Here is a 26,594-nt window from a genome sequence, read left to right as displayed (position 1 = left end):
TACATAATTTTTTTCCCAAAGGACAAATGAGGCAGTGAGAAGCAAAGGGATGCAAGTGGACTATTTTAAGTTTCGAGTAAAACGTGTTTAAAGATCAGATCCTAGGTATGCTTTCATTGAATTTTTTTTCCAATTCATGCTGCACCGCAGCACTTACCAGGGCTACTAGTACAATCTCTTGCAACAAGACAGAGGAGAGGTTCACCTACCATGTGTACTGGTTATTTCCAAATTTTTAATTTTGGCACTTGCATCCCTTTGCTTCTCACTACCTCAAATGGGGTTTAAAAGGTACATAAACTATGTCTGATTATCCTTTATCTATTAAAAACAAACTATCAAGGACATCAGTTTATCGAACTAGAGGCTATGGATGAGGCGACAGGGAGGGGGGGGGGATATATGGTATGAATTTCAAACTATGTTTCTTCTTGAAGTTGGTAAAAAAGCACCAAGACCAAACCAGTTACAGAAAAAATATTTATTCCTACACTTAATTACATACACATGCTGTTAATCTTCATATACTTTCAAGCAAAAAAAAAAAATCACTTTAAATTTTTCAAAATCAGCACATGAAAACTTTTGCTTAAAATAATAACCAGTGATATTTAAAATAATCAGATTTTTAAAAATAAAATAATGTACAATATTGCAACCTTTTCCAATTAATATAGGACAGCTGATTGTTTAAATACAACATAAATAGAAAAATAATTTATCTTGAAATAAAACATTAACTTAATAGATGCCTAAAATTTAAAACATATAATTATAATAAAATGCAATCATAAGTTGGCCATTTAATTATTTTTTGGTTTTGTGTACAGCTAGAGATATAAACCAGTTAAAATATTCAACAACTATACATGATCGACATTTACAAGACTAGTCATCATATCAACAAAATGTAACAAGTTAAAGATAAATTGAAAGACAAACTTAAGCTAAAAAACCAACAAGTTAAACAATATTGAGAGGTGTTGGAAAATCAAACTAAGGCTATAAATTATTGAATTAAGACTTAGGTATAATGTAAGCTAAACAAACAGTAAATTCTCAGCAATTCAAAAAAAATCACTCCAGTTTTTTAGTGTTCTAGGAAAGAAAAATCTGTTTAAAAATCAGTTGAAAGAATAAATAGTACACAAATAAGATAAATTTAAAAGTCTGATGGATTCTCTAAGAGAATAAATAATAACTTCTCATTTTGACGCCTGCCATGTAGGCAAAAAAATATCAATAATTATACATTTCAGGAAGTACTATATATTTAAAAAAAAGTTGTATTGTGCTATCCCAATATGAGCACATTGTTAGAAAGTACTGGAGAGCTCGTGAACTAATGGCTTTAGATGCTTATGTTACGCACAAATGTTATATTTCTAAAATAAAAAATATATTAAAAAAGACAACTTCAATTTTGTTGACTTGCATTAATGGTTTATCAATTTCGCATTACAGCAAGAAAAAAATGAAAACCTCATAGACCAAGAAGAAAGATTAGAAATATTTTTTGGAAATAAATTTTTTTCAAGCGGCCAAAGTCTCTTCAGTAAAATAGAAAGAAATTTTCTCGGTTGATTTGCATCAATTTGGAAAATGTCTTTCAACATAATTATTTTTTATTCCATAATGCTTCTCAGAATGAATAGAAAAAAAAATTCTTTGTTTTTACAAAAAAGTAGCTTATCATGCAGTTAAACTTTTACTAGTATGTGGCAAAATATAGTATAGTTGTAAAATGACAAACACATACAGGCATCTGTCGTATAACACTGTTAGTTTGTTCCATGTAGTATTGAAACTGCGTTATATGAGACTTTTTCAAAAATAAATTTTAAACTTATTTTTTACACTAATTAATTATGTACGTAGTAAAAATCATGTCAATATGTATCGCGTTGTATCGAAACCATGTTACACAAGACTGAAATAATGTAAATCAAGTTATATGTACCGTGTTATATGGAAACAAAGTTTCATAAAAACAAAATAAAAACTTATTAGAGTTATCAACCATTAACAGAATGTATTAAGCAAAAACAAAAGTCCATCTTTTTTAAAGATAACATTTGTGTAATATCAAAATCATAAAGTATTAAATTCACGTTGCGTACCGTGTTATATCGAAATTGTGTTGTAGAAGTACCGTGTTATATGAGGGATGCCTGCAAATAATAAGGTAATTTAAAATACTATGCGTTATCACATGAGATTCAAAATTTGATCTGCTAAGTGAATGAATGCAATCAATTGTAAAGTAAAAGAACATTTTTAGAATTTATAGTTAACCATCTGCAGATATTTAATTTAGTAATGTAAAGTAGGCTTAGAATTATTCTTGTTTGCATCATATAGCAACAATTTCCATAGAAAGAAAAGTTAACTTCCCAAAAATTTTTCCAAATTCAATGTAAACTATTTTATTATTGCAGGTAAAGTTTTACTAAAACAGAGCGATAAAGGTACTTATGGCTTATCTTATATAAATCAATTTTTAAATGCAATTCTTTATACAAAGGTATTTAAAAAAAAACAAATCACAACCTTTTCATAACTCATGGATATAAACAGGTAAGGGTAATGATGGGGTAGCAAAAAAAGGGATGGGTAATCTAATGGGGTAATAATGCTGCAGAATTTCATCAATGTTAAAAATATACATAAATTTCCACAGGGCAACTTTGAAAATAGGTAAAAGCAAAGAGTAGATGGTACTAATTATTTTTAAAAATGAAATATTTGTAAGTTAAGCAAAAACCGGTAAGTATTCATATTTAATATTTTACACAATATGCAAAGGTATACTGTTCTGAATATTCTGAAGCAGCTGATTTTCCAATTGGAGAAGAAAAAAAATCTAACAGCTTTTTTTGCAGAATTTTACCTGGGTCAACTTAACAAAAACCAGCAATATTTCCCCCAAACTGTTGTATCTGTGAATAAAAAGATTTATCAATACATAACTTTTCAGCAATATAGAAAATATTTTCCAAAATAAACATTTTGATGAAGATAGAGTTTTGGTAAGATTTAATTTATGAACAAAAATAAGCTGGTTGCTAAAAATCTAAGTTTTTCTTTTTTTTTTCAGAACAGCATTCTAACAGCTAGTTTTAACAGCCTTTATTTTTCTTCCAAAAACTTTTTTCTTCACTGATCATATTGTAGGTATTGTTCTGTAAATGTCTCCAATTCACTGTATAAATAATCAGCTTTATTTCTAAAAAAGAACAATAAATGAATTATATTAGATCTAAATGTGTCATATACTAACATAAATATATTTATTAATATAGAAATTTATTAATATCTGTGTTAAAGAAAAAATTAAGCCTTCAATTAAAATCATATTTGTATATAAATATAGTCAACGCTTGATAACTCGAAGCCTTATAACTTGCACATTCCTTTATCTCAAAGTTTTCATTCGGCCCCAAAATAATTAGTGTTTTCAATACAAAGTTGTCTCTATATCTCGAATGTACTCCTTTTTCAGTCAAAGTTTTTAGGAAAGTATTGTTTTCACTTTATACATAAAAATTCAACCAAAACAAGAAAAAAAAAGGTTTTCCCCCATTGATACATTGCTTTGCTTATCAACTTGTGTGAGGTGAAAAAGTTACTCAAAATAGTGCTTCTTAATGCGCATTGTGTTGCAAATTTGAGTGAAAAGTAGCTTTGTTGTTTCTAATCCTCTGCTTGTCTGACGGAGTCAGATAAGATCTAGTAAATCATTGTCCCTAAAGAAGTCAAGGACAAGAAGAGGGGAGGCATACAAGTCTTCTTTGATAAGACCCAGGATGTGTTTGTTCCAGGATGTGTTCGGCTGAGGCCTGCTCACTTACAGCAGACCACAAAAGTTTTTTTGCCTTCAAAGAATGAGAGACTCTTTATATGTCTGCTTGCCAATCTAGAAATTGCTGATTTAGACGCTCTATCACAGTTGAGGTCAAAAGAAGAGCCCAGTACCCTGGCTGCATACCAGCCATCAACGACATCATTGGAAGAGGAAATAAGCAGCTTCCGTTGAACTGAGGGATCTGAGCACCGAAAGGTATAAGTTTGTCTTGGTTCGTGGTGGTGTTCTTTTTAGTCTGGCACCTACCCTTTGACCTGCCTGTTTTAGGAGGCCCTTCCAGTAGCAAGCTACTGCCGGTATAGACCTCCAGATCATTGGTACATGCAAGCCTCACTGCCCCATCAAAAGTCACTCTCTCAAATGCTGTCAATGCCACACCACACCATCGAGAGGGCTCGAGGTCTATACTGTGCAAAATGCCTTGAACTTGATTGTCTATGGCAAAATTGTTTGGGGTCCTCCTTTGTTTCATAAAACAATGGCGAGAGACAAGTTTAGAGGAATTTTTGAGATTTTTATGCTTTGATCAAAAAACAACTAGATCAGAACGATTAAAAACTGCTAATTGCATGTAAAGCATGAAGAATGTCTCTATATTGCTGGTAAGAGCTTTTACATTTTGACTAAGCATTTTTTGTAGATTTACTCATTAAAAAACAAGCAAGCAATATATTATAAATAAAGTAAACCACAGAATGCTTCTTTCTTCCTAAAATTTTCGAGAATTTTCTCTAAATATTAATATTTTTCACATATGCTAAAAAATGTACACTGCAAAGTGAAATGAATAAATGATTAAAGTTAATGAGGCTGTTTTTTTATATCTTATTATTATATTGTATAATCTTAGTAGTACTCTTATTCATCAAAAATGATTTTTAATTGCTTCTAAACATCAAGCTACCCATTTTAAGCTTTGGATCAAATTCACCCCTGCCCCCGGTTTTAGGTATACAGAAATGTCTGCAGTTTTAGTGTTCAAAAAATTTGTGAGTTTAATTCTTTCAGAAGCATGCAATTCCACAAAAGGTGGGGGAGGCAGATAAGATTTATTCTCTAGCAGGGGGAGAAGATTTATGCTTTTTTGACAAAATTTTGCTGCAGTTCACGTTTGAGCATAAAGAATTTTCTAGATTTGAATGAATCTCCCATATAAGTCAACATTATGTTGTGCCTAAAATATTCAACAATATATCAGAGATACAAAAATAACAAATTAAAGCAACATTAAAAGTAATAGGATCAAACCTCAATTTTCGAGCTGCAAGAGCTGATTCTTCTAATTTCTGCGTATCTTGATTCAACAATCCAATCTCATTCTGCATATCGGACACAACTTCATCCACAAGATGACATAGACGAGCGAAAGTGCTTGAAAGTTCCCTAAAAATAAATAGTTTATTAATAGTTACAGAGCCTAACAAAAATATTTATAACCAGGAACAATTTTTTTAAAAACAATTTTAGTCAATTCCTACTTAAGTCAAGTTTGGAAACCTTTTTTTTTTTTCTTGCTTTAAAAATTGGGGACACATTTTAATAAAAAGCATCTGTTCAACAATGAAAGTGATCAACAATGAATTTCCAGTTGAAGCTTCAACAATATTTTAGCATGAAATTAGTTAAAAACAATTATAATTCACACTCTTATTACCTTGGAACATTGGAACACATTTTATTGGATGCAGAAAAATCAGGGGTTTCTATATATACAGCATAACCCCGATTCAAAGATTGTGAAGGGACTGGAAAAAGTTATCGTTAAATCAAGGATATCATTAAATTGAGGAGCATAGACATTCAATGCAGTTGAATCCGGACCAGTGAAATGTATCATTAAATTGAGGAAATTTTTATTTCAGGTATTGTTAAATTGAAGTTATACTGCATTTAATTCTAATTTTTGCGAGCATTTTTTCGTCTTCATATTAGAGGATTTGTGCAAAAATGTCAATTAAAATTGGAAGTAACTAATAATTAATAGTTAATTAATCTGATTGTAGAATATTGCATTGTCATCCGGTTTCCATTCAAATTGAAAAGAATCTGATCACAGGAAGTAAGTGTGAACTAATAACAAAAATTGAAAAAGTAGTGTCTCCACACTCAATGTGTCAGTTTAGTCACTTAGACTTTCTTTTCCACAAATATTTTTTGAAAAATTAATTAATCAAAGAGTAATTTCTAAAAATTTGATTTTTAGATGCCCGCACATTATACACTTTTCATGCTTTAACAACTCCAATAAAATTTTTAAAATTCATAAAATGTTGAAAAATGGATTTGCCACATTGGCATCTCAGAGACAAAAATGTAGGCAAAACACTTCTTGTTCATGAAACATACTGACAGCCCGGTTTTTACATTCAGAGAATACAGTTTTGTCCTGGTTGTGGACTCATCAGTCAGGAATAGTGAATGACTGAGCTGGAGGCTCTTCACTTTAAGAGTTGAATCACCATTGCTGCGGACTTTTGCTGGTGGGCTAAATTTATTGTACCTACCAATTTGTCGGCACTTTCAGCTTCAATGAGATGACATCTACCTCCAGCTTGGTTATTCACTATTCTGGACTGATGAGTCCACAACAAGGATGAAACAGCAGTCTCTGTATGTGATGACCAGTCTGTCGTTATATTGCCTTAATTCAGCCTTAACCCTGGCTTATGGACGGTTCATTACTGCTTAATACTTACTGTTGTACTTGGTGGCTGCAATTAGCGCTAGTGAGGTCGACAATAAGTCTCAATTTTCTAGTGGTATGGTTAACATATTGCTTCTTAAAAGCCCTCTCCTTGGCCTTATTTGTCCACGTTAGCCTCTCATAGGCATACAGTAGGCCGTAGATGGCTGCAGAGGCTACTATGATTCGCCAACCAACTGCTCTCATCATCTAATTGGGGAAGAAAAAAAAACAATTATAAATATCTTCGTTAAAACTAGTTAGGCTTTAAAATATATCCCATTGTGTAAAAAGTTAAAAACCTTACAACTTTAAAATTTCCCAAAGACAGGGGTCTGTCCAGGATTTTTCACAAGGTCCGTTTTTTGTGAAAAATCAAATAATTTTGTGAAAAATCAAAAAATTTCGCAAAAAAAAAAAAAAAAAAATGTTCTTTGTTAAAACGAAATTTTAGAATTTAGAGATGGCACTAACTGCATCAATTAAACTTTTTTCTCTTCTATGACAAGAAATCATTCTGGATTTTTTTTTCTGATATTTGGCGGGGGGGGGGGGGGGGGCATCGCTCTTTCAAGTATCAATATTTATCTACCATTCTGCATTATGTTAAATTATACTAGATATATTTCTGTACAGTATTTAAAATAATTGTAGCAAAAATATAAATAAACAAAACAAAATTCAGAATAGGGTTCAGCATTCAACTTTTTGACCCAAGACACTCTTAAAAAGCACAGAATTTCGTTTAAAACTTATAAATTCCGTGATTTTAACAAAATAAAAAGATATTTCAATTGTTTACCTCTTAACAAAGCGTAATAATCATCAAAAATTCGAAAAATCGGATTCCCATAGCGGATGCAAAGAGATCGCAATTCTCAAAGTGAAGGCATCAAAAGTATAAAAACGGCTTGTAAAAGAAATATTTTTGATAAAATTATTTTAAAATTGCATTTTAGAGTCCTATGATAACATATCATTAATATCTGGACACAGTTGACCCCCCCCCCCCAAAAAAAAAAAAAATAATAATAATAATAAAATAAACCATCTATTCAGCATTTTAATTTTTGACTCATAACAGAAAATGGAATTTTGCTTCAAAAACTTGAAATGAGAGTTCTAACAGAAATAAAAAGACTTTTCATTTATTTGAATCCTAATAAAGCGAAGTTAGCTTGAAAGAAGAACAAAATATGATTCTCATATCGGATGTTAAAAGATTGCATTTTTCAAAATGTAGACATCTAAAGAAAAAAAACCGGTAATTAAAAGTGTTTATTTAAAGTTAATCATCCTTGTTAGCATCGAAAAATCAAAACCCATATAATTTTCTCCCCAAATAACAGTTAAACATCGCACCGCACCCGTAAAAACGCAAATATTGACAAGCCAACAAAATGATGAGAATATTTTCTAATCAAGTCATTATAAAGGTTCAACGCCAGACGCTAAGTGGTGATAGTTTTGAAGTTGGTAACCCTATCTGAATCATATTTTTTCCTCACCCTTACTATCCCTTTGCAGTTCTAAGTTCATTTCGCAGATATATATTATTATTGTTTATTAAATCATGAGCGGAGAAAAGTGCTTGCTAATGCCTTTTCAAAAAAGTTTACAACAACACCGCTGCTAATTAGCTGTGATAAAACAAACAACCATTATATTTATTTGGCAGTAGCAATTATTTATCTCTTGCAGGAGCATCGCAAGAGTGCCGATTTTTTCTTTTTCTCTTTTTTTTTTTTTTTTTTTTCAAAATTAGCCCATTTTTTATTTGCTGATCCCTCCAATTTGACTTTAAAAAAGGTTCCAAAAATTATCGGTTTATACACAGAAATATACGTTATTTTGCTTTCAGATTTGCTCTTTCAATAAACAATTTGTTTATCAGAACATCTTGTTTATCAGAATTTTGTGAAGGGTCCGTTTTGTTTGATCGGGATTTTGTGAAGGGTCCGTTTTGTTTGATCGGGATTTTGTGAAAGGTCCGTTTTGTTTGATCGGGATTTTGTGAAAGGTCCGTTTTGTTTGATCGGGATTTTGTGAAAGGTCCGTTTTGTTTGATCGGGATTTTGTGAAAGGTCCGTTTTGGTTGATCGGATTTTTGTGAAGGGTCCGTTAACGGACCCAAATATCCTCTGGCCAGACCCCTGAAAGAGCAATAGCAAACATATGTTTCAAGTTTATATGGAGCCCTTTTCAATGCAAAAAAAGGGAAAAGGGGGGGGGGAGGAGCATAAGTACGGAAAAACATACGCCTCTACAATTCTTATTGCTGCTTGAGCAATTTTAATGCTATAATGTTTTTAACAAACAGTTCTTTAAGGAGGAGGGGGCTTGCAGTTTCAAAAAAGTGATTTTTTCTTTTTTGTTTCGTCTTGTAGTTAAATATTTAAAAAATATATTCCCAAAATTTCAAATTATTTTGAGCAAAATTCAGTTATCAAGTCTCCACTCTTTCAAACTGTAGCTTCGACAGCTGCCGAAGAATGCAGCAGTTCTGACAGCAGCAGAAGCTCAGATTGTTAGTGCTGTTTGCTTCGGGTTAGTTAAATATACTATAAATAAATAATGAAAAAAGAAGAGGCTGGGGAGATCGAAGCTGCTGCAGGGACTGTACTCTCTAGAGCTTGAATTGATGCTTTTTAGCTTCTTAAACTTCAAATGCATTTTTTCTCAAAACCACTTTTTCAAAGTCTGTTTTCACTCCCATTTTAAAACCAATTGACCGATTCATTTCAAATTTTGTAGACACATTCTGCATATAAGAAACCTCCCCCATACATTGAGTTTGAGTTTTTTTAATAAGTTTTTTACCAACAAAATAGCGGTAAAAAAATAGCACTATTAACTTCAAATAGCAGCCAAAAATTTTAAAGTCAAACAAAAAAAATCTGAGAATGTAGGCGGGAGGATTAATTAATACTTTGGTTAAATTCAAATAGAATTTGATTTCAGATAAATGTCAGCTGAGATAGTGAACACCGCAAATCATCTTTTCCAAAGGAACTCTGGGAAAAACTCTGTTTCCGGCTTGTCTGTGGATATTTTTTGATCAAAAATTTATAGAATATTCTTAAAACCATAAATAATAATTCGCAAAAGGCTTTAATAAATTTAATTGAACCGTTTTCTTAGAAATAATTCATAAAAAAATGAATTTTTTGATGGACCTTTGCACATCAATATTTTTATTTTAACCTCAATAAAAATAAAAAATACATAGGGTAAGGTCACCTGTAACAGACAAGGGCCCAGTAACAGACAGTCCTAAGTTTGGATTTAAACAACAAGCCTTTTAGGCAGGTAAAACTGATGTTGCACAGTGAATATGGTGCAGACATCTAGTGTTATCAGAGTGTATTTCATGAACCAGTTGGTATGAACAAGGTAGTGGTGGAATGTTATAACCAGCCAGCATGAGGTCAGCTGGTGTTTCATGTTCATTTGAATTTAATAAGGCTTGAGTTCTAAAAATTAAGAACTATTTTGAAGAGAAAAAGGGAATTTTGTCTATCAATCATCTTCTCATCAAGTCTATTCCTGGGTATCATCAGATTTTCCAATGCTCTAACTGAGGGTTGAACCTTTTTCTAAATTGGGCAAATAAAAATAGAATTAACTACTTTAGAGGATCCAGAAGCAGCCAAATGTTAGGTGAGATGCAGTTGCATGAGAGAAAAATAGTTTAAAAAGTCATCATATATTAAAAGGCATGAAATACACCACCAGCTCAGTCAATTCCAGCCAAGGACTGCAGTTTCGTGCTTATTAGCACTCATCAGCCCGGCATAGGAGAGACTGAGCTGAAGGTGGAAAACCTCTTAAGGAAGCCAAGAGTGCAAAACAAACTGGTAGCTAATACAGAATTAGCACTGACCAGAGAAAGGTTCATGTATTTCTGCCTTAGCCCTGGCTATAGGGCGGTAACTTACTGAATATACATTAAAAGGCTCAGAAAACTGAGGTAACCTGAGAGCGATGTCGTAAGCATGTCTGTTACTGGTGCCGTTACCCTAAATAACTTTAGAGATGAATGAGTAGGTTTCAACTTACAAAACCCCCTATTGCTAAAAGTCCAACCGCTGTTTGGGATGATGGTGAAGAAAGGGCAAGCCTTTGAATTAAAGCAAAATATTCAGGTGCAGGTGACATCACCTGCACCTCATTGCTAGGAGTCTGAGGAGTGCTTGGAACAGGCCAGGGCACCTGAAATGAAACAAAAACAGCTCAGAACAATTTTTGAATAGTAGATAACACTAGAAACACAGAGGGGTTTATGTGACCTCTCTAGTAGTTTGCTGTTTAATAAATCGAATAACAACATCTGAATGTAATGGAACTATCTGCCTTTTCATAATATGCCTTATTTGAGAGCATATTTAATCCTTTTATCATTAGCCTCACAGAAGTGTAAATATCAAACCTTAAACCTAGAAAGATGGGAAGGGGTCACAGTAGCTCCTAACCTGTTTTACAAAACAAAAATAGATAAAGTATTTCTTTCTTCTATTCATTATAGAATGACAAAATGCTGTTCACTCTGGTTTCTCATTTTACTTTCCTCTTTGTGAAGTTGTTTGGAATTAAAAATGCTTAGCATTACTGATTGTCTTTTAGCTAAACGGTAGTCATTGTTCTTCCCAAGAACAACTAATTTTTGAACATCGACGGTGTTCCCATTGGGTATACTCCATATATGCCGTATACTCAAACATTTTTTAGACACATAGCGTATACCCTCAAGCTTAATAAATTTTCATATTATGACATACTATGTAAATGATCACATAGACAAATTGTGCGTAGTGGATTACAGAGAGTATACCTTCAGAAAAATTGATGGGAACATCACTGAACATTGATGATCTTTTGATCAAAATTACACCATTACTATATACAGTACCGTGCAAATAAATTGCGACAAACATATTTTTAAAGAAAATTGCACCTTTCTTGGGGATTTTCTGCCTCAAACCAGTTTCAACTGCAGTTTTTAAAAGCGTGCGACTGCTCTTGACTAATCTAAACTGATTTGACAACATGATCAGTTGCTGTAAGATGTGGTCGATTGTGTGAATTGTCTGCTTCTGACAAGTATTTAAAAATAGATATCACTCCAGGGAAAAGGGCTAGAATTGCTATCCTTAGTCAGCATATACTTCTACGACTGTGAAGGATAATGCGGCAGCCGTTAAAAGTTGGAAAATGGATGGAAATTCTTGGATTATGAATCCACAAAATAATTTTGAGATATCGCCTCCAAAACAGAAGGGTAAATGTGGATGCAAACGCAAGTTCACACCTCTAACAGATAAACTTCTTGTACAAAATAGTGAAATGAATTCTTGAAAAACAAGTAAAGATCTTCAGAGTGAATTATTAGCTACTAGTGTGAACATGGGTTCATCAACAGTTCGACGAATGCTTATTGAATCTGAGAGATTCGCAATAACACTAATCAAAAAACAGTTATTTGTGAAAACAAAAACCAACAAAGAAAAGAAAACATTTTGACTGGATCAGGAAATATCAATTCTGGACTGTGCAAGACTAGAAAAAAATTCTTATAAACAAAAAACACCAACACAGAGCAAAAGTTAAACAAAACTTACAGACTCTGCTGATCTTCCAAGAACTTTTTTAGACCTACTGGGGCCAAGGAAACATTTTACCATGTTCACTAACCCCAGTGAGAATCTAAATTCCAAGTCTTCCTGGAAATCAGAACACAAACTATCACAGTTCAGACGATACAATACTTCAAAGGTGTGCCGAGGTAGAACATTCATCATTTTCGGTCTATGTTCTGGAGGTATTAGAGAAGACATCCGTTCTGAAAATAAATAAATAAATAAAGTAAAGTAATTACAATGAAAATTCTATAGAGCGACCACTCTAAATTCCTGATAAAAGTGGTTGTGCATGGAGGTTGGTCGCACAGGTGCGCAATATGTCTGATCCGGCGATCTAGGATAGGGGGAAATTTGAACTATCTGGGAAAATTTTGCAGATTTGATTTTTTTTTAATCTTCTGATATTTTTCGCAAGTGTCTTTTAAGTGCATTTTTTTGCATCACCACTCTTTATATTTTCATTAACTATTTGTTGGATAGTACCGTATATACTCGCGTATAAGTCGAGAAATTTTGTCCAAAAAATGAGATCAAAGGAAGGGGGGTCGACTTATACGCGGGTCAAATTTTCCGAAAAAATTTTTCCGATCAACGAGAGCTGGGAAGCTACGAGAAATGCCGATGTGCGGTTACAGGTAGTTGCTGATAAGTTGATCGTGTGAAAAAGTAAACTTATTCAAAAATAATAACTAAAAAAACCTAAATAATACACATAAATAAAGATAATTTTATTCTTCTTTATTAAGGATCAAATCAGCAATTAACAAATATCGTGAAACGTATGAAAATATTTATCGTCAACAGTCACGCCATTCAGACTGAGAGTGCGTTCGACGAGCACGACCGGGAGCGACCGGTTAGTGAATCTCGTGACAGCTAATGATCACGTGCTCAAATCAGCCAATCAACTGCTTAGAATAGTAACCGCTGCGGTAACCGGTTGATCATAGAACGCCGCGGTTAGTAACTGGTTACTTACCGGTTTACCGGTGAGGTTCGTCGAACGCAACCTCTGATGTCATTGACGATTCTGCAGCCGCCGATGTATACGATGACGCGGTGATGACGGAAGCGGACTTTAATGAACTTTTTTTTTGCGTCCGACTCGGAATCCGAGTTTGAAGGCTTTTAGAAATGTTTTCCTATTTAATTCCTATTTTATTTGTAAATAAATGTGTTCATTATTTTGAAATTTCTTTGAAAATAATTCGCGATGTTTTTGGAAAGTGTGGGGGTCGACTTATACGCGGGTTTTAGATTTTTTCTGGATTTTTTCTCTGAAAAAGGGGGGGGGTCGACTTATACGCGAGATCGACCTATACGCGAGTATATACGGTAATTTACATTTTATAATAAATATTAGATAGGAAATTTTAATTAAAATTTGCATGTATTTACTTAATTTAACTTTTTAGATTCCTAGCTCTACAAGTTACCAGTTCATTTTTTTAGTTTTAAATATACAATTTTTTTTTCTTCCAAAATTATCTACACCTATAGTAATAGGAATGAATTTCTATCTGAAACATAAAACATATTGTAAAATTTTAAGGAAATTTTCATATAAATTGGGGGAAATGTTGGCAGTAAAAACATTTTCTTCACCTCTGGTTGGTCGCTCTCAAGAAGTCATTTTCGGGCATGTAAAAAACAATCAGCACCAATAGAAATATTTTAAATTTCACTCACAATATATTAAGATATGAGAGTAACTAAAATATTTCTTTTAAAATTTTTTAAACTAAACATATATAGTTTTACATTATTTTTCCACTCAGAAAAAAATTTGCTTAAAAATATGAGGAGATTTCATTGCTTCAGATTGTTTTTTCGGAAACAGCTTTTGATTCTAGTTTCCCTTTTTGCTGCGAAAATGGGTTTAAAGTAATCGAAGTTCAACATGAGATTATTTCTCAACTGTTCAAATGAGCTAAAAATAGATTTTGACCACTGAAATGGCATAGGAAGACTCTCATTAACTTTTGACCTCAAATAGGTAATTTTTTTTATAGGCAGCTATTGTCTAAAATTAAACAAAGCTTTAAAAATTAGGCAACACTTTGGAAATGAATAAAAGCTCATTTGCATGGTAGTGTGGTGATTCAGGGTTCATACTCATTTTTAAAAGTGAAAACTAAGGACTTTTTAAGGACTCATTGGAAATGAAGTTAACTTTAGGTACACCATTTCAAAGTTTTCCATGGAGGGGGGGGGGCAAAGTATGTACTTGTTACATATTATATATATACACATACATAAATAAATGCCTAACAATGTTTTCAAATTGCAGGGAGAGGAGCTATTACCTGGGATGTCCCATTATCAGTGAATAATATTTTAAAAATTCATGCACCACAGGGATGAGAATGGACAGAGAGCAAAAAGGAGGAAATTAAAAAATATATATATTAATTTGAATTCTGACCTCTTGAATTCAAATTATGTTTTACGCAATCACGAGTGTGTGTATGTAGGCGTGTGTGTTTGTGTGTAGGGGGTATGTGTATGCGTGTGTAGGCATGTGTGTTTGTGTCCGTGTGCTGGCATAAGTGTTTGTGTCTGTGTGCAGGCATGAATGTGTGGGTAGTTGTGTGTATGTTTTTGTGTGCGTGTGTGTGTGTTTGTGTGTGTAGTTGTGTATGTATGCACGTGTGTGTAGGACATGGATGCAACCTGGAGACGGCTTTCGCTACAGGAGCAGCAGCGTGAGGACCCGGTCGACGGTAATGCTGCAAAGGGTGCTCAGGGGTCTGTCCAGGATTTTTCACAGGGTCCGTTTTTTGTGAAAAATAAAATAATTTTGTGAAAAGTGAATTATTTTTGTGAAAAATAAAATAATTTCGCAAAAAAAAAAAAAAAAAAAAAAAAAAAAATTTAAATCGAAATTTTAGAATTTAGAGCAGGCACAAACTACATCATTTAAACTTAAAGTAGAGAGTTTTCCTCTTCTATGTTGAGAATATCATTCTGGGGTGTTTTTCTAGTATTTAGCGGGGGGGGGGGGGGCATCGCTAACTCAAATAGCAATATTTATCTACCATTCTACATTATGTTAAATTATACTAGAAATATTTCTGTACAGCATTTAAAATAATTGTAACAAAAAAAAAATAATAATAAATAAAATTCAGACGAGGGGGTTCAGCATTTAACTTTTTGACCCAGGACACTCTTAAAATTGCACAGAATTTCGTTTAAAACTTATAAATTCCGTGATTTTAACAAAAATAAAAATAGATTTTATTTGTTTACTTCTTAACAAAGCGTACTAAACATCAAAAATTCAAAAAATCGGAATCCCATAGCGGATGCAAAGAGATCGCAATTCTCAAAGTGAAGGCATCAAATGTATAAAAACGGCTTGTAAAAGAAATATTTTTGATAAAATTATTTTTAAATTGCATTTTAGAGTCCTATGATAAACATATCATTAATATCTGTGGACACAGCTAAAGCAAAAATAAAATTAAACCATTGATTCAGCATTTTAATTTTTGAGTCATAAAAGAAAATGGAATTTTGCTTTAAAAACTTGAAGTGCGTGTTCTAACAAAAATAGACTTTTCATTTATTTGCATCCTAATAAAACGAAGTTAGCTTGAAAAATGAACAAAATATGATTCTTATATTGGATGTTAAAAGATTGTATTTTGAAAAATGTAGACATCTAAAGAGAAAAAAAGGCAAGTAAAACAGTTTATTTAAAGTTAATCATCCTTGTTAGCATCGAAAATCAAACCCATATAATTTTCTGACAAAATAACAGTTGAACATCGCACCACCGCACCATAGAAATGCAAATATTGACAAGATGGTAAAATGATGAGAATATTTTCTAATCAAGTCATTATAAAGGTTTAACGCCAGACGCTAAATGGCGATAATTTTAAAGTTGGTAACCCTATCTGAAGCGATCACATTTTTTTCCCCACCCTTACTATCCCTTTGCAGTTCTAAGTTCATTTCGCTGATATATATTATTATTGTTTATTAAATCATCAGTGGGGGAGGAAAGTGCTTACCAAACGCCTTTTCAGAAAAGTTTACAACAACACAGCTGCTAATTAGCTGTGATAAAACAAACAAAATTATTTGAAACCAAACTTATTTCCAGCTGTTAATTTCTTTCCAAGAAGCAAACAACAAGCATTATATTTATTTGGCAGTAGCAATTTATCGCTTGCAGGAGCATCACAAGAGTGCCGATTTTTTTTTCTTTGCAAAATTAGCAGATTTTGTATAAGCTGATCCCTCTAATTTGACTTTAAGAAAGGTTCCAAAAATTATCAGTTTAATATGCGTTACTTTGCTTTCAGATTTGCTCCTTCAAAAAACAATTTGTGAAAGATCCGATCTTGTTTATCAGAATTTTGTGAAGGGTCCGTTTTGGTTGATCGGGATTTTGTGAAAGGTCCGTTTTGTTTGATAGGGATTTTGTGAAAGGTCCGTTTTGGTTGATCGGATTTTTGTGAAGGGTCCGTTAACGGACCCAAATATCCTCTGGCCAGACCCCTGGTGCTGGCAGGAAAAATCAAAGGAACGTCAAAAACAGTCAAATGAAAGTAATAAGCAATCGGTGATTGCTCAAAAAAAAAAAAAAAATCCTTAAAATCATGCAAAAAAGCCCCTGGAGTCCATGACATTCCAAAATTTAACAAAAAATGGCTAGTTAACCAGTTTCAAAGATAATATGGAATTTTTCCCCTATTAATTATGCTTGAAATGACTGGGTAGTATTTAATACAATACATGGCACATATTGTTTTTAAAGCACAGTATTTATTTCTCAAATTTCAGTTATAAAAAAAGATCAGGAAAATGGGGATAACTGAAGGAAATAAGTTGTATATTAAGCATTATGTTTTGGTTTTTTAGCATACATTATACAGGGTTCGTACTCAATTTCAGAAATAAAATGAAGGAGTTTTCGAGGAGTTTTGAAGGAGTAAAATGAGATTTTGAAGGAGTACTAATGGGCTGTCAGTTAATGATGTTGCACTTTTTTTCCACATATTTGATCCCCTTCCCCCCTTGTCACAAAGTGTCACACTTCACCTATCTCTTCCTGTTGCCACATGTCATTTTTGTAATAAATATGTTGTTATAATAACTGTGATGTCAACCTCTCTCTTCCCCTTATCACAATTTCATGAACTCCTCTCCCCCCTTTACTTGTGGATGACCCTTTTTACAATATCATATCTGCGATTTACTAAACAATTGTTTTTTTAACACACTCACTTAGCATAGTACATCAATGTATGTATTAATAAATATTTAAATAATTAGACAACCTGACTTTTGCTGCTGTGAGTGTGGTGGAGGGAGAAACAATATTCATAAAACTTAAAAAAATAGCCAAGCACCATATAAGCATGTTTTACTTCAATTGTGAAACGTCTTAGTTAACTAATAATATTTTCACCTTCAACTTTTATGATTTCTATATCAATTTGCAAATTATATCTTTATGAAACAAAAAAATATATATATATATATGTATATATATACGAAATTACATTAAAATTGCCCTTATACAATCGCCCTTGAGATGAAGTTAAATTGTCGATTGAAATATTTTAGTTCTTGTCATAGAAGAAGATTATGTACTCTTGGTAAAAAAAGAAGGAAATTTGAAGGAGTTAAAACCAAAATGTAGGAGTTTGAAGGGCTCTTCAAAAAAATTTCCTAAATGAAGGAGTATTGGAGGAGTTTTGAAAGAGCGTACGAACCCTGATTACAGGAGTGAGAGGTTAATTGAAGGAAAAGAACTAAAATCTCTTTTCTTCAACATTTTTAAATTATGGTTTTACTAGAGGACTCGACAGATGTTCTGTTCAAACTTTGTAAATTGAAAAGTTAAAAAATTTCAATAAACTATCTAGTGGTTGAACCGTTTTGTTGAAAAAAATAAGTAAAAAGAAAAAGAAAATGTTTTAAGCTGCTTTGTGCCAGAATGCGTATATTTATTGCAACTTGATTTATCTAATGCGCACTGAGCAGTTGTTTTATTAACTATTTTTTTTCCCGTACTTGATGGTTTGTTCCTTCGGCCATACTCAAAGAATAAAAAACGTCCTCAGATATTAATTTTAAAAACTAACTACCCATCTAGAACAAATGGGAAATCCCACTGCAACATCCCCACATGAAAAAGAATAAAACAATCGAAAGGATATCGTTTAGAAAAACGATAACGGTAAAAACAGTTCTCTGAATAAGCGAAAATTACTCATCCCTCTCCCCTCCTCTCGATGTAAAAAAAAAACACATTCTTCAACTAAAATGACTAAAAACTCTTTAAAAACGAAAAACAATTCTTTGCAATTTGAAATATTTCGCCAAATAAACAAAAAATACAATAAATTACATTTCAGTAGCTTTAAAATGTAAACAAATGTTCATGCAACTCTATTGATTACAGCCAAAGTCGCCAAGCCACCACATTACTGTAATCCAGCCGATCAGTAAGCGAAGAAAACTCTTTTTAAATTTCATGTATAGCTTAATTTGTTCTTTTCACCAAAGATAAAGATCTTCCACTACACTGATCTTTTGTGTACAGAACTACTCTGTTGTAATTTGTCTTGACGAAAATAAAATTTGTTACATCTTTAAATCCATTATCTTGTCCTTTAATAATGTACTGATTAGTTAGATAATCCTTGATGTATTCTTGACATTGGTGCCAAAACTCAGATGGATTTCAGTCGAGAAACAAATGTTGCTAGGTACGGTTTTTTCTGATGATTTGGTTAGGAAAACCTAAAGCACCGATCCGGTCACATGGTTCAACTATGACGACAGAACACACCTTTTGCGTGAACCTTCCAGTACTTTACTTCAAAATATATCATGGGACCTAAAATCGTTACTTTCAACAGAGAGAGAAATGAAGGCTTCACTCTCTCTCTCTCTCTCTCTATGTTTTATCTAAAATTCTCAATTGACATATCACAGTAGGAAATTTCATTACAAAAAGCAGAGTTGGATTTCTTATTGTCCTTTGGCAACGGGTCAAATATTTATTTCAGTTCTCGCTCAAAAGTAGGCTAAAATAAATATAAATCATTTGAGAGATATATCCATCCAATGTTTAAATTAATTAATTAACGAAAACGTTTCCGATTCGACCTATCGCGCTTCAAAACCATGCTTGCCACAACTCAGTAACATAGAAAAATTTTTATCAAAATCGGTCCAGCCGTTTAAAAGCCTTATGGTGACAAATGTACGCAGAGAATATTTTTATATATTAAGATTATTATTGCTTACTAAAGTCCCATTTTGTATAAATTTGCTGTATTGCACCACTTTTTGCAAGTTTGTTTATTTTTATGTAAATTTAAATTTCAAAAGAGAGGCAGCAATTTCTAACACCCGAAATTTAGAATAAATGGTTGAGTTCAATATTGGCTGCATCACTCAATAATATCAAATTTTTACATTTTTTAGAGAAAAAAATATTTTTTTAACATTTGAATTTAAGGCATATAAGTTGGACCCTCTTTTTTTTATTGCCTTTTGCATTTTTCTAAATAAATTTAAGAAATAAAAATATTATTGAAATAACGAATAAAATAGGCAGATATATAGTAGCATTGTAGCATATGGTTAAAAAAAAACCCTTCCAACATTAAAAATGATTGGAATAGGATGAAAGATTAAAACCTCAAACAAAGCATGCAGTTTTTGGCGAAACATGTGTTTGACGTTGTTAGCATGTCCCCCAAACATACATTTTCGGTGGATATCGCAGAGGATGAAGATTTGATGGAGGGAGGGGATAAAAAAATAAGAAAACGGGAACTGAACTTAATACAGTTTTTAAAAAGTTAAGGACATTTTCAGAGAATTAAGGTTTTTCAAGGGGTTTTTAGGGATCTTAATTTTGCTTGATAAAATTCAGAGTTTAAGGGGTTTTTTTTTAAGGAAGTACGAATCTTGTGCCTCTATGAACAAATAAATATCTAAAAAACCTTTTTTAAAACAACTAAGTACGGTTTTTGTGAAAATATGGACTTTCATAGGTATAGTTATAATTTAAGAAAAGTAATTTTAACTTAAAAAAATAATGAAAGAAGGATAATGTAGATCTGAAGTAACAATGGTTAACTTTACATCTAAAAAATAATGGAAAGAGATGACGAGAGAGATACAAAAATGAAAATACAAACCAATCATATCTTTCTGTGCACTTTCTACTGCCATTTGTACTTGACTAGACAATCTTCCTCTTAAGTTGCTTCCTAAACCTTGCTCTACATGAGAATTAATTTCCTAAAACAGGCAAAGACAAATTATTTTGATAAGTTTGTAGAAAAACGTATTATGCTGACTTTCTGAAAAAGGGTAAGGTAAAATCCAAAATATTTTCACATTGTTAGTGTGTGTAAGAATGAAGGCTCTCACGGCCGGTGTTAATAATGTTGTAAGCTGTTGTGGGAGTCCTCAACTTCTACAGCCTACCTCCACTATGTTGAGAATGTCACCAACAGAATTGAAATACTGCTGTGCAAATACAACATCAAAACTGTTTTCAAGCCTACCCAACAAATCCGTGGCAGGAGTTTACAAGTTCCTTGTAACTGCGGATCAGCCTACATTGGAACAACAAAAAGAATATAAGAATAAAAGAACACCAAAGAAATTGCCGCCTGGCCGACGCTGAGAAACCAGCAGTCACAGAACACACTTTTAGTGGTTGCACCATGACATTAAATTCAAAGACACCAAAATACTTTTAAGGACTTCCCAGTGCCAAATTAAACAGAGAAGCGATCGAAATTATCGAAGATCCCGACAACTTTAACAAAAAGGAAGAAGGAATTAAGATCAACAAACTCTGGCATGCTACACTCAGACAGATTATCCCGAGAGATACTTCTAGCCAACCAGAAACAGCGACGGACGCCCAGCAGCCAATCTCCAACCAGAATGAAGAGAGCTCTAGTTTCAGCCAACCAGAAACAAGGACAAACGTTCATTAGCCAATCATGGCCCATAATTGAAGGGAGAGCTAGCTCTTCCCACATTAATAGTGACAACACTTTGATATCTGCATCAGTTGCTAGGAGGTCTCTTCCCTGGAAGCTTCGACCACGCTAACACTGAAGATGGCCGCCGCAGATGCAGCCGAAACGTTTGGAGTAACAACACTCAGATCACAGCACAACAGCCCAGAATCTTGCAACATTATTGTTAGTGTAGTTTTTTTCAGGGACCAGCAAAAAATGAAGTTGGAAATGGGATCATGGATAAAACGGACAATGTAAAAATGGGGTTCTATTGTAAATGTTTTTTTTTCTTTTTTGCAACAGCGATATCAATTATTGTGCGTAAAAAAAGACATCTTCCGAAAGCAAGCTTCTAGTTTATCTTTTGCAACAAAAATAACTTTTTGACCAGGTTTTATTTTCAAAGAAATACAGTAGTGAAACTGCCAAGTTCACAGATGACTTGGGTGTTTCTGCAATAATAAATTGAGCAAAAAAGCAATGTTATTATTCAACTACACATAACAGCTTAAAAAACAAGACTTACTTTTTTATAGACACTAAGAACAAGGCTGTCAGAATGAAATGGCCGTTCAAATTCATCCACCAGGATACTTAGCCTTCGAATTTCTTCACTTAAAGCTCCAGCAACTTTCTGTTCAACAGATTCAACAATGTGACAAATTTGATGCTTAACTTCCTGCGTCAAAATACTGAGCTGCTGAGTAGTAAAATCTAAACGGTCTGATTGCTCCTTTCGAATAGTCATTTTTTCAGACCTGTGAAGAAAAAAACATCACTTCTTAAAACGCTTACTGTCCCAAATTTTGATTAAATTGTCCTTGAATAACATTTACATGCTAGATAATTTTGACAATTATAAATTTGCATTAGACTTAATAATTTTTAAAGGGTTACAGTACCTCAAAAATGATGAAACGATCAAAAAAAAAATTTATTGCTTATTTCAAAACAAAAAACTATTTTGAACACAGGGGAAAAGTTCATTGCTTTAGTTCAAATATTTAAAAAGTTATGAGTGGTTTTAGGCCATGCTTCCTATGTGTTCTTATGCAAAAGAAAAACTTCAAATTGCTTTTTCTCGATGATGGTTTTTTTGTGTTTACATGTCATTAGAATCCCTAAGGATTTTTTTAATTAAAGATACAGCTTTAAAGTAATACTTTTTGCAATTGGGATAACATATTTGACAAAACTGTTGGATAAGCATGTTATAAATTACTCTAATGTTTAGAGCATGTTAAACCTTTAAAAACCAAATTTATGGCATAATTAATCACAGAAAATTTTCTAATGAACTCATAAGCAAATGAATGCATTTTGAGAGATTATTATAGTGATCGTTTTGCAAAAAACATTTTTAAATTAGTGCAAAAATAAAAAAGCATTAGAGATTTTAAAAAATTGAAATTTTCCTCAAAAAAGTAGGCAATATTTTTAAAATTTGAAAATATATTATTATTGATTACAAAATAAGTATGCATGTTATGGTTTCAAAGAAATATAAAATTTATATAAATTTTAAAAAAAAGTTTGAAAGGTACTGTGACCAGTTAAAGAAAAAGCAAAACCAGGGCCTTAATCAAGATATGGGTTTTTAAGGTTCAACCCCTCTGAATTTTTTCACAGGCATTTCAAAAAGTGCTTTTCGTCATACTTTTTGCTGAAAACACTTATGACTATTCTTTTTTTAACCTTTTTCAATTAAATTCTTTTATTTCAATTTCATTTAAAAAATGAAATTTTTACCACTGAAAACTATGCTAACCCAGTGTTGTATCTGCAGTATTTATTTATTCTGTTGTTTTTACAAATATCCTTTCTTGGAAAACATACAGCATTTTCCAACAGATTCAAAAACATTAAATACTCTGAAATTAAAAAGGCCAAATTCTATGCTTAATATTTTTTTCATAGTCAAAAAATGTGAATTTAAGAAATACTACTTTGAGTAAGCATATTGAGTACATGCATTTATAAAATTGAGTTATCAAAAAGAGATTGATTAATAGTGGTACAAGGAAGTTATGTAGTGATTAGGTTTTTTTCTTCATTCACCATCTTTTACATTTGCTTACAATTGTAAGAAAAAAAATCAATAGCATATATGAATAAAATTAAATTGAATTGATCATATAGATTTGAGGAAAAATTTGTTTGGTAAAACCCTCCCTGAAACAAAAGTCTTGTTACGGCCCATAACAAAAAAATACACATAATGAACAGACTAATGATTTTCTACATTACACATTTCTGAAAATATTTTAACTGATGATAGTCATACTTGTGTATTAAAATGCATTAATTATGCATACTCAATAAATAACTTTGAATTAACTGAAACTTTTTCAGAAAAATCAAAGATGTGCCTCTCAAGCTTATTTGGTTACACACTCAAACTGTTTTTGTGTGGTGGATAGGGGCCACATTAAAAAAAAAAAAAAAATCATAAAAAATTGTTCAAAACTTCCCGAGTAGCTGAACAAATAGTTTTTGCAGCAACAAATACTGCTAAATCACACAAAAACAGGTTTGAGTGCACTACATTGAACAATTATTGCATTTTCTTTCTTTCTTTCTTTTTTGAAAAAACTTAATGCTGAAAATATTAAAAGTTTATTTTTCCAACCTCAGTAAAATGACATGAAACACACATTAACACACACATATTTTTGAACAGTTACAAACACATGATTTTTCAATGTGACAATGACAATTCCTTGTTGGCTTCACAATCAATTAGGATTTATAAGTGAACAACAGTGTTTTCTCTTTAATTATTGGTTCACATCTTCAAGCATAAAAACTTTGGTATTTTAAACTAAGAATTTTTTATGTTAAATTCTGATTCATAGGGGATATTGGGGATACTTGATCCTTGGGGATACACGGTCCGTCAGCCGAAAATGTGCCAAAATCATTAAGTAGAGCTTTGACACCTGACAACAATGTTAAAGTTATACTTTTACATAAAAACTGTCAACACCAAATCTTTTTCAGCCCCTTTGTTTTAACTCAAGAAATGATTGTCTGAATGGGTCGAGGGAAACTTTTTCTAAGAAAAGCATTCTGAAGAGTAATTTTATAGTACATACAGTCGCTAATAATTAAGACATATTTTTAGTAAACTGCCACTGATTGTTAATAATTGAACAAGTATGTTTGTAAAAACATCATATTAGGGATACTTGATCCCTTTGCTTAAACTTGAGTACAATAAAATGATCTTTTAACACAGAATTGGCAACAAGTAAATCTCGATTAATAGATTGCAGCCTGGACTCGGGTTCGATCCCCACTGGTCGAAGACCCACCGTCGTCATTAAAGGGGACTGGGCGACGTTAAATATGCTCGTGGTCTCAATGTCCTCCAAGTGAAACGATACCTCTGGGGGTGCTAGCACCAGGTAGCTATTAGCTCCTGGACTAGTTCTAAATTCTCATTAACTGTTCGATCTGGTGATGGTGCTGCCATCTATCGGTATATAAAATAATTAGAGGCAAGGCACTTAGTATGCAGTCCTCGACATAAATACAGTTGAAGTCAGTTGTGACTCTTGAATAGAATAGAATAGATTGCAGGCTCTGATTTACCACATGGTGCACATATTTACCTTTAACAGTAATATTCATAAACTGTATCATTCATTTATTATAAAATATTTATTTATTTATATTTTTTTATTATTATTATTTTATGGTATAGGTAATTTTAAAAATATTTAGTTAACCAAATAGGAAAATACAGAACTACCTTAAGGATCAATAAAATATACAAAGAACAACATATTTAAAAGAAAAATATACAAAGAGGAGAAACTGCAATAACAATTAATACAATTGTTGTTAACACCACAATTAGATTTATAAGTGTCAATTTGTATTTACTTACGCCTGACATCTAAGGCAAGCCAAAACAAAAGAGTTTCTTAATATTTTTCATACTTTTATTTATAAATTAGGATTGAATAAATGATAAAGATTTAGTTATGATTCAGTTTTATTTTTAAAAGATAGACACTTGATCCTTCTAAATGTGTTTTACAACATTTTAATTACAGTAAACAACATCATTTATCCGAAACTCCAGTTTATCTGGATCAAATTTTTTCGAGTTTTAAAAAAGTTTTATATTTACATAAATAATAATTTTAAATTATGGCAGGTAGATGAACTATAAGTTTGCCAAATATTTTTTTTTTTTTTTTTTTGAGCAATCACAATTGCTTATTATTCTCACTTGACTGTTTTGAATTCCTATCATTTTATTTCCCCACCAGCACCCTCTGCCAGCACCACCGTCTCGTCGACCGGCCTCACGATGCTGTTTCTCTTGCAAAAACCGTCTCCAGGTTGCATCCATATCCTACACACACACACGCATACACACACATACACACACTCATGCTTGCACACAGACACAAACACACACTCATGCCTGCACACACACATACACACACTCATGCCTCCACACAGACACAAACACATATGCCTACATACACACACACACACACGAACACCTACACACAGCACTTCATACACAACACGCACACACATGCATGCATACTACACACACGCACCCACACATATGCGCCTACATAAACACACACGCGCATTCATACACACACACGCTCGTGATTGCGAAAACATAATTTGAATTCAAGATGCCAAAAATTCAAACTATTCTTTTTTTTATTTTTTAATTTTTTTAAATGTTAAGCTCCTGAAAAGATCATACAACAAATTATAGTATTCTAATAACACCATGCTGTACTTGAAGCATCAGTCCGACACTACTGCAGCTGAGCTGTACATGATAAAGTGCTGGCAATCCTATGTAAGTTGTTACAAAACATTGCTTATTGCTAAAATAAAAGGTATGCCTGCTCATTTAAGAATTAGTTCTGCTTATTACTTCTATTATCTGAATTATCCGAATTTCCGTTTATCCGGACTGCCATTGGTCCCAGTTAGTCTAGATTAAAAAACCTAAGGCTAAAAGCTAAGAGGTGGTGTGTTGTGGAAAAAAGTTAGACTAGATAAATGAGGTTGTACTGTATTATACGAATTCATAAGCAAATCATAAAGGCTTAGAAAGCATAATTTCAACAGTACAAAAATAATTTGTCTGAGTCAACCCAGATCAGAGGATCAAAAATTATATTTCGAAGAAAACATAAATATTATTGAAACTTCAATCCTAACTTTACATTTTAACATTTTAATTATTAAATAAGCATAGTCGATTCTGGTTAATAGGACCACATTGGGATGAGATCATTTTGGTCCTAATAACCGGCTGGTCCGATTAAGCGAACAGGACCTGTGTAGCTGGACTAAATAGGCTATACACAAAACATATGAATGTCCTTATGACTTGTAAGCCCCAT

The 26,594-nt window shown here is 32.5% G+C and overlaps 1 protein-coding gene across 1 annotated transcript in view; it reads right to left on the bottom strand.

The window, feature by feature from the left end:
- Window positions 1-485: 485 nt before the first annotated feature.
- LOC129221632 (transmembrane GTPase Marf-like) overlaps window positions 486-26,594 on the bottom strand; it is a 64,792-nt gene continuing 38,683 nt past the window's right edge. The window contains exons 11-17 of the mRNA XM_054856157.1: window positions 21,731-21,962; window positions 20,365-20,467; window positions 12,167-12,387; window positions 10,608-10,760; window positions 6,562-6,758; window positions 5,114-5,248; window positions 486-3,226 (exon numbers count right to left, since the gene is read on the bottom strand). Of these exons, the coding sequence (XP_054712132.1) occupies window positions 3,157-3,226; window positions 5,114-5,248; window positions 6,562-6,758; window positions 10,608-10,760; window positions 12,167-12,387; window positions 20,365-20,467; window positions 21,731-21,962 (1,111 nt within the window). The 3' untranslated portion in view covers window positions 486-3,156. The remainder of the gene's footprint in view (window positions 3,227-5,113; window positions 5,249-6,561; window positions 6,759-10,607; window positions 10,761-12,166; window positions 12,388-20,364; window positions 20,468-21,730; window positions 21,963-26,594) is intronic.

The sequence above is a fragment of the Uloborus diversus genome, chromosome 4, assembly GCF_026930045.1.
Source record: "Uloborus diversus isolate 005 chromosome 4, Udiv.v.3.1, whole genome shotgun sequence".
In the NCBI taxonomy this organism is placed as follows: Eukaryota; Metazoa; Arthropoda; class Arachnida; order Araneae; family Uloboridae; genus Uloborus; species Uloborus diversus.
This window is presented reverse-complemented; position numbering and strand designations above follow the sequence as displayed.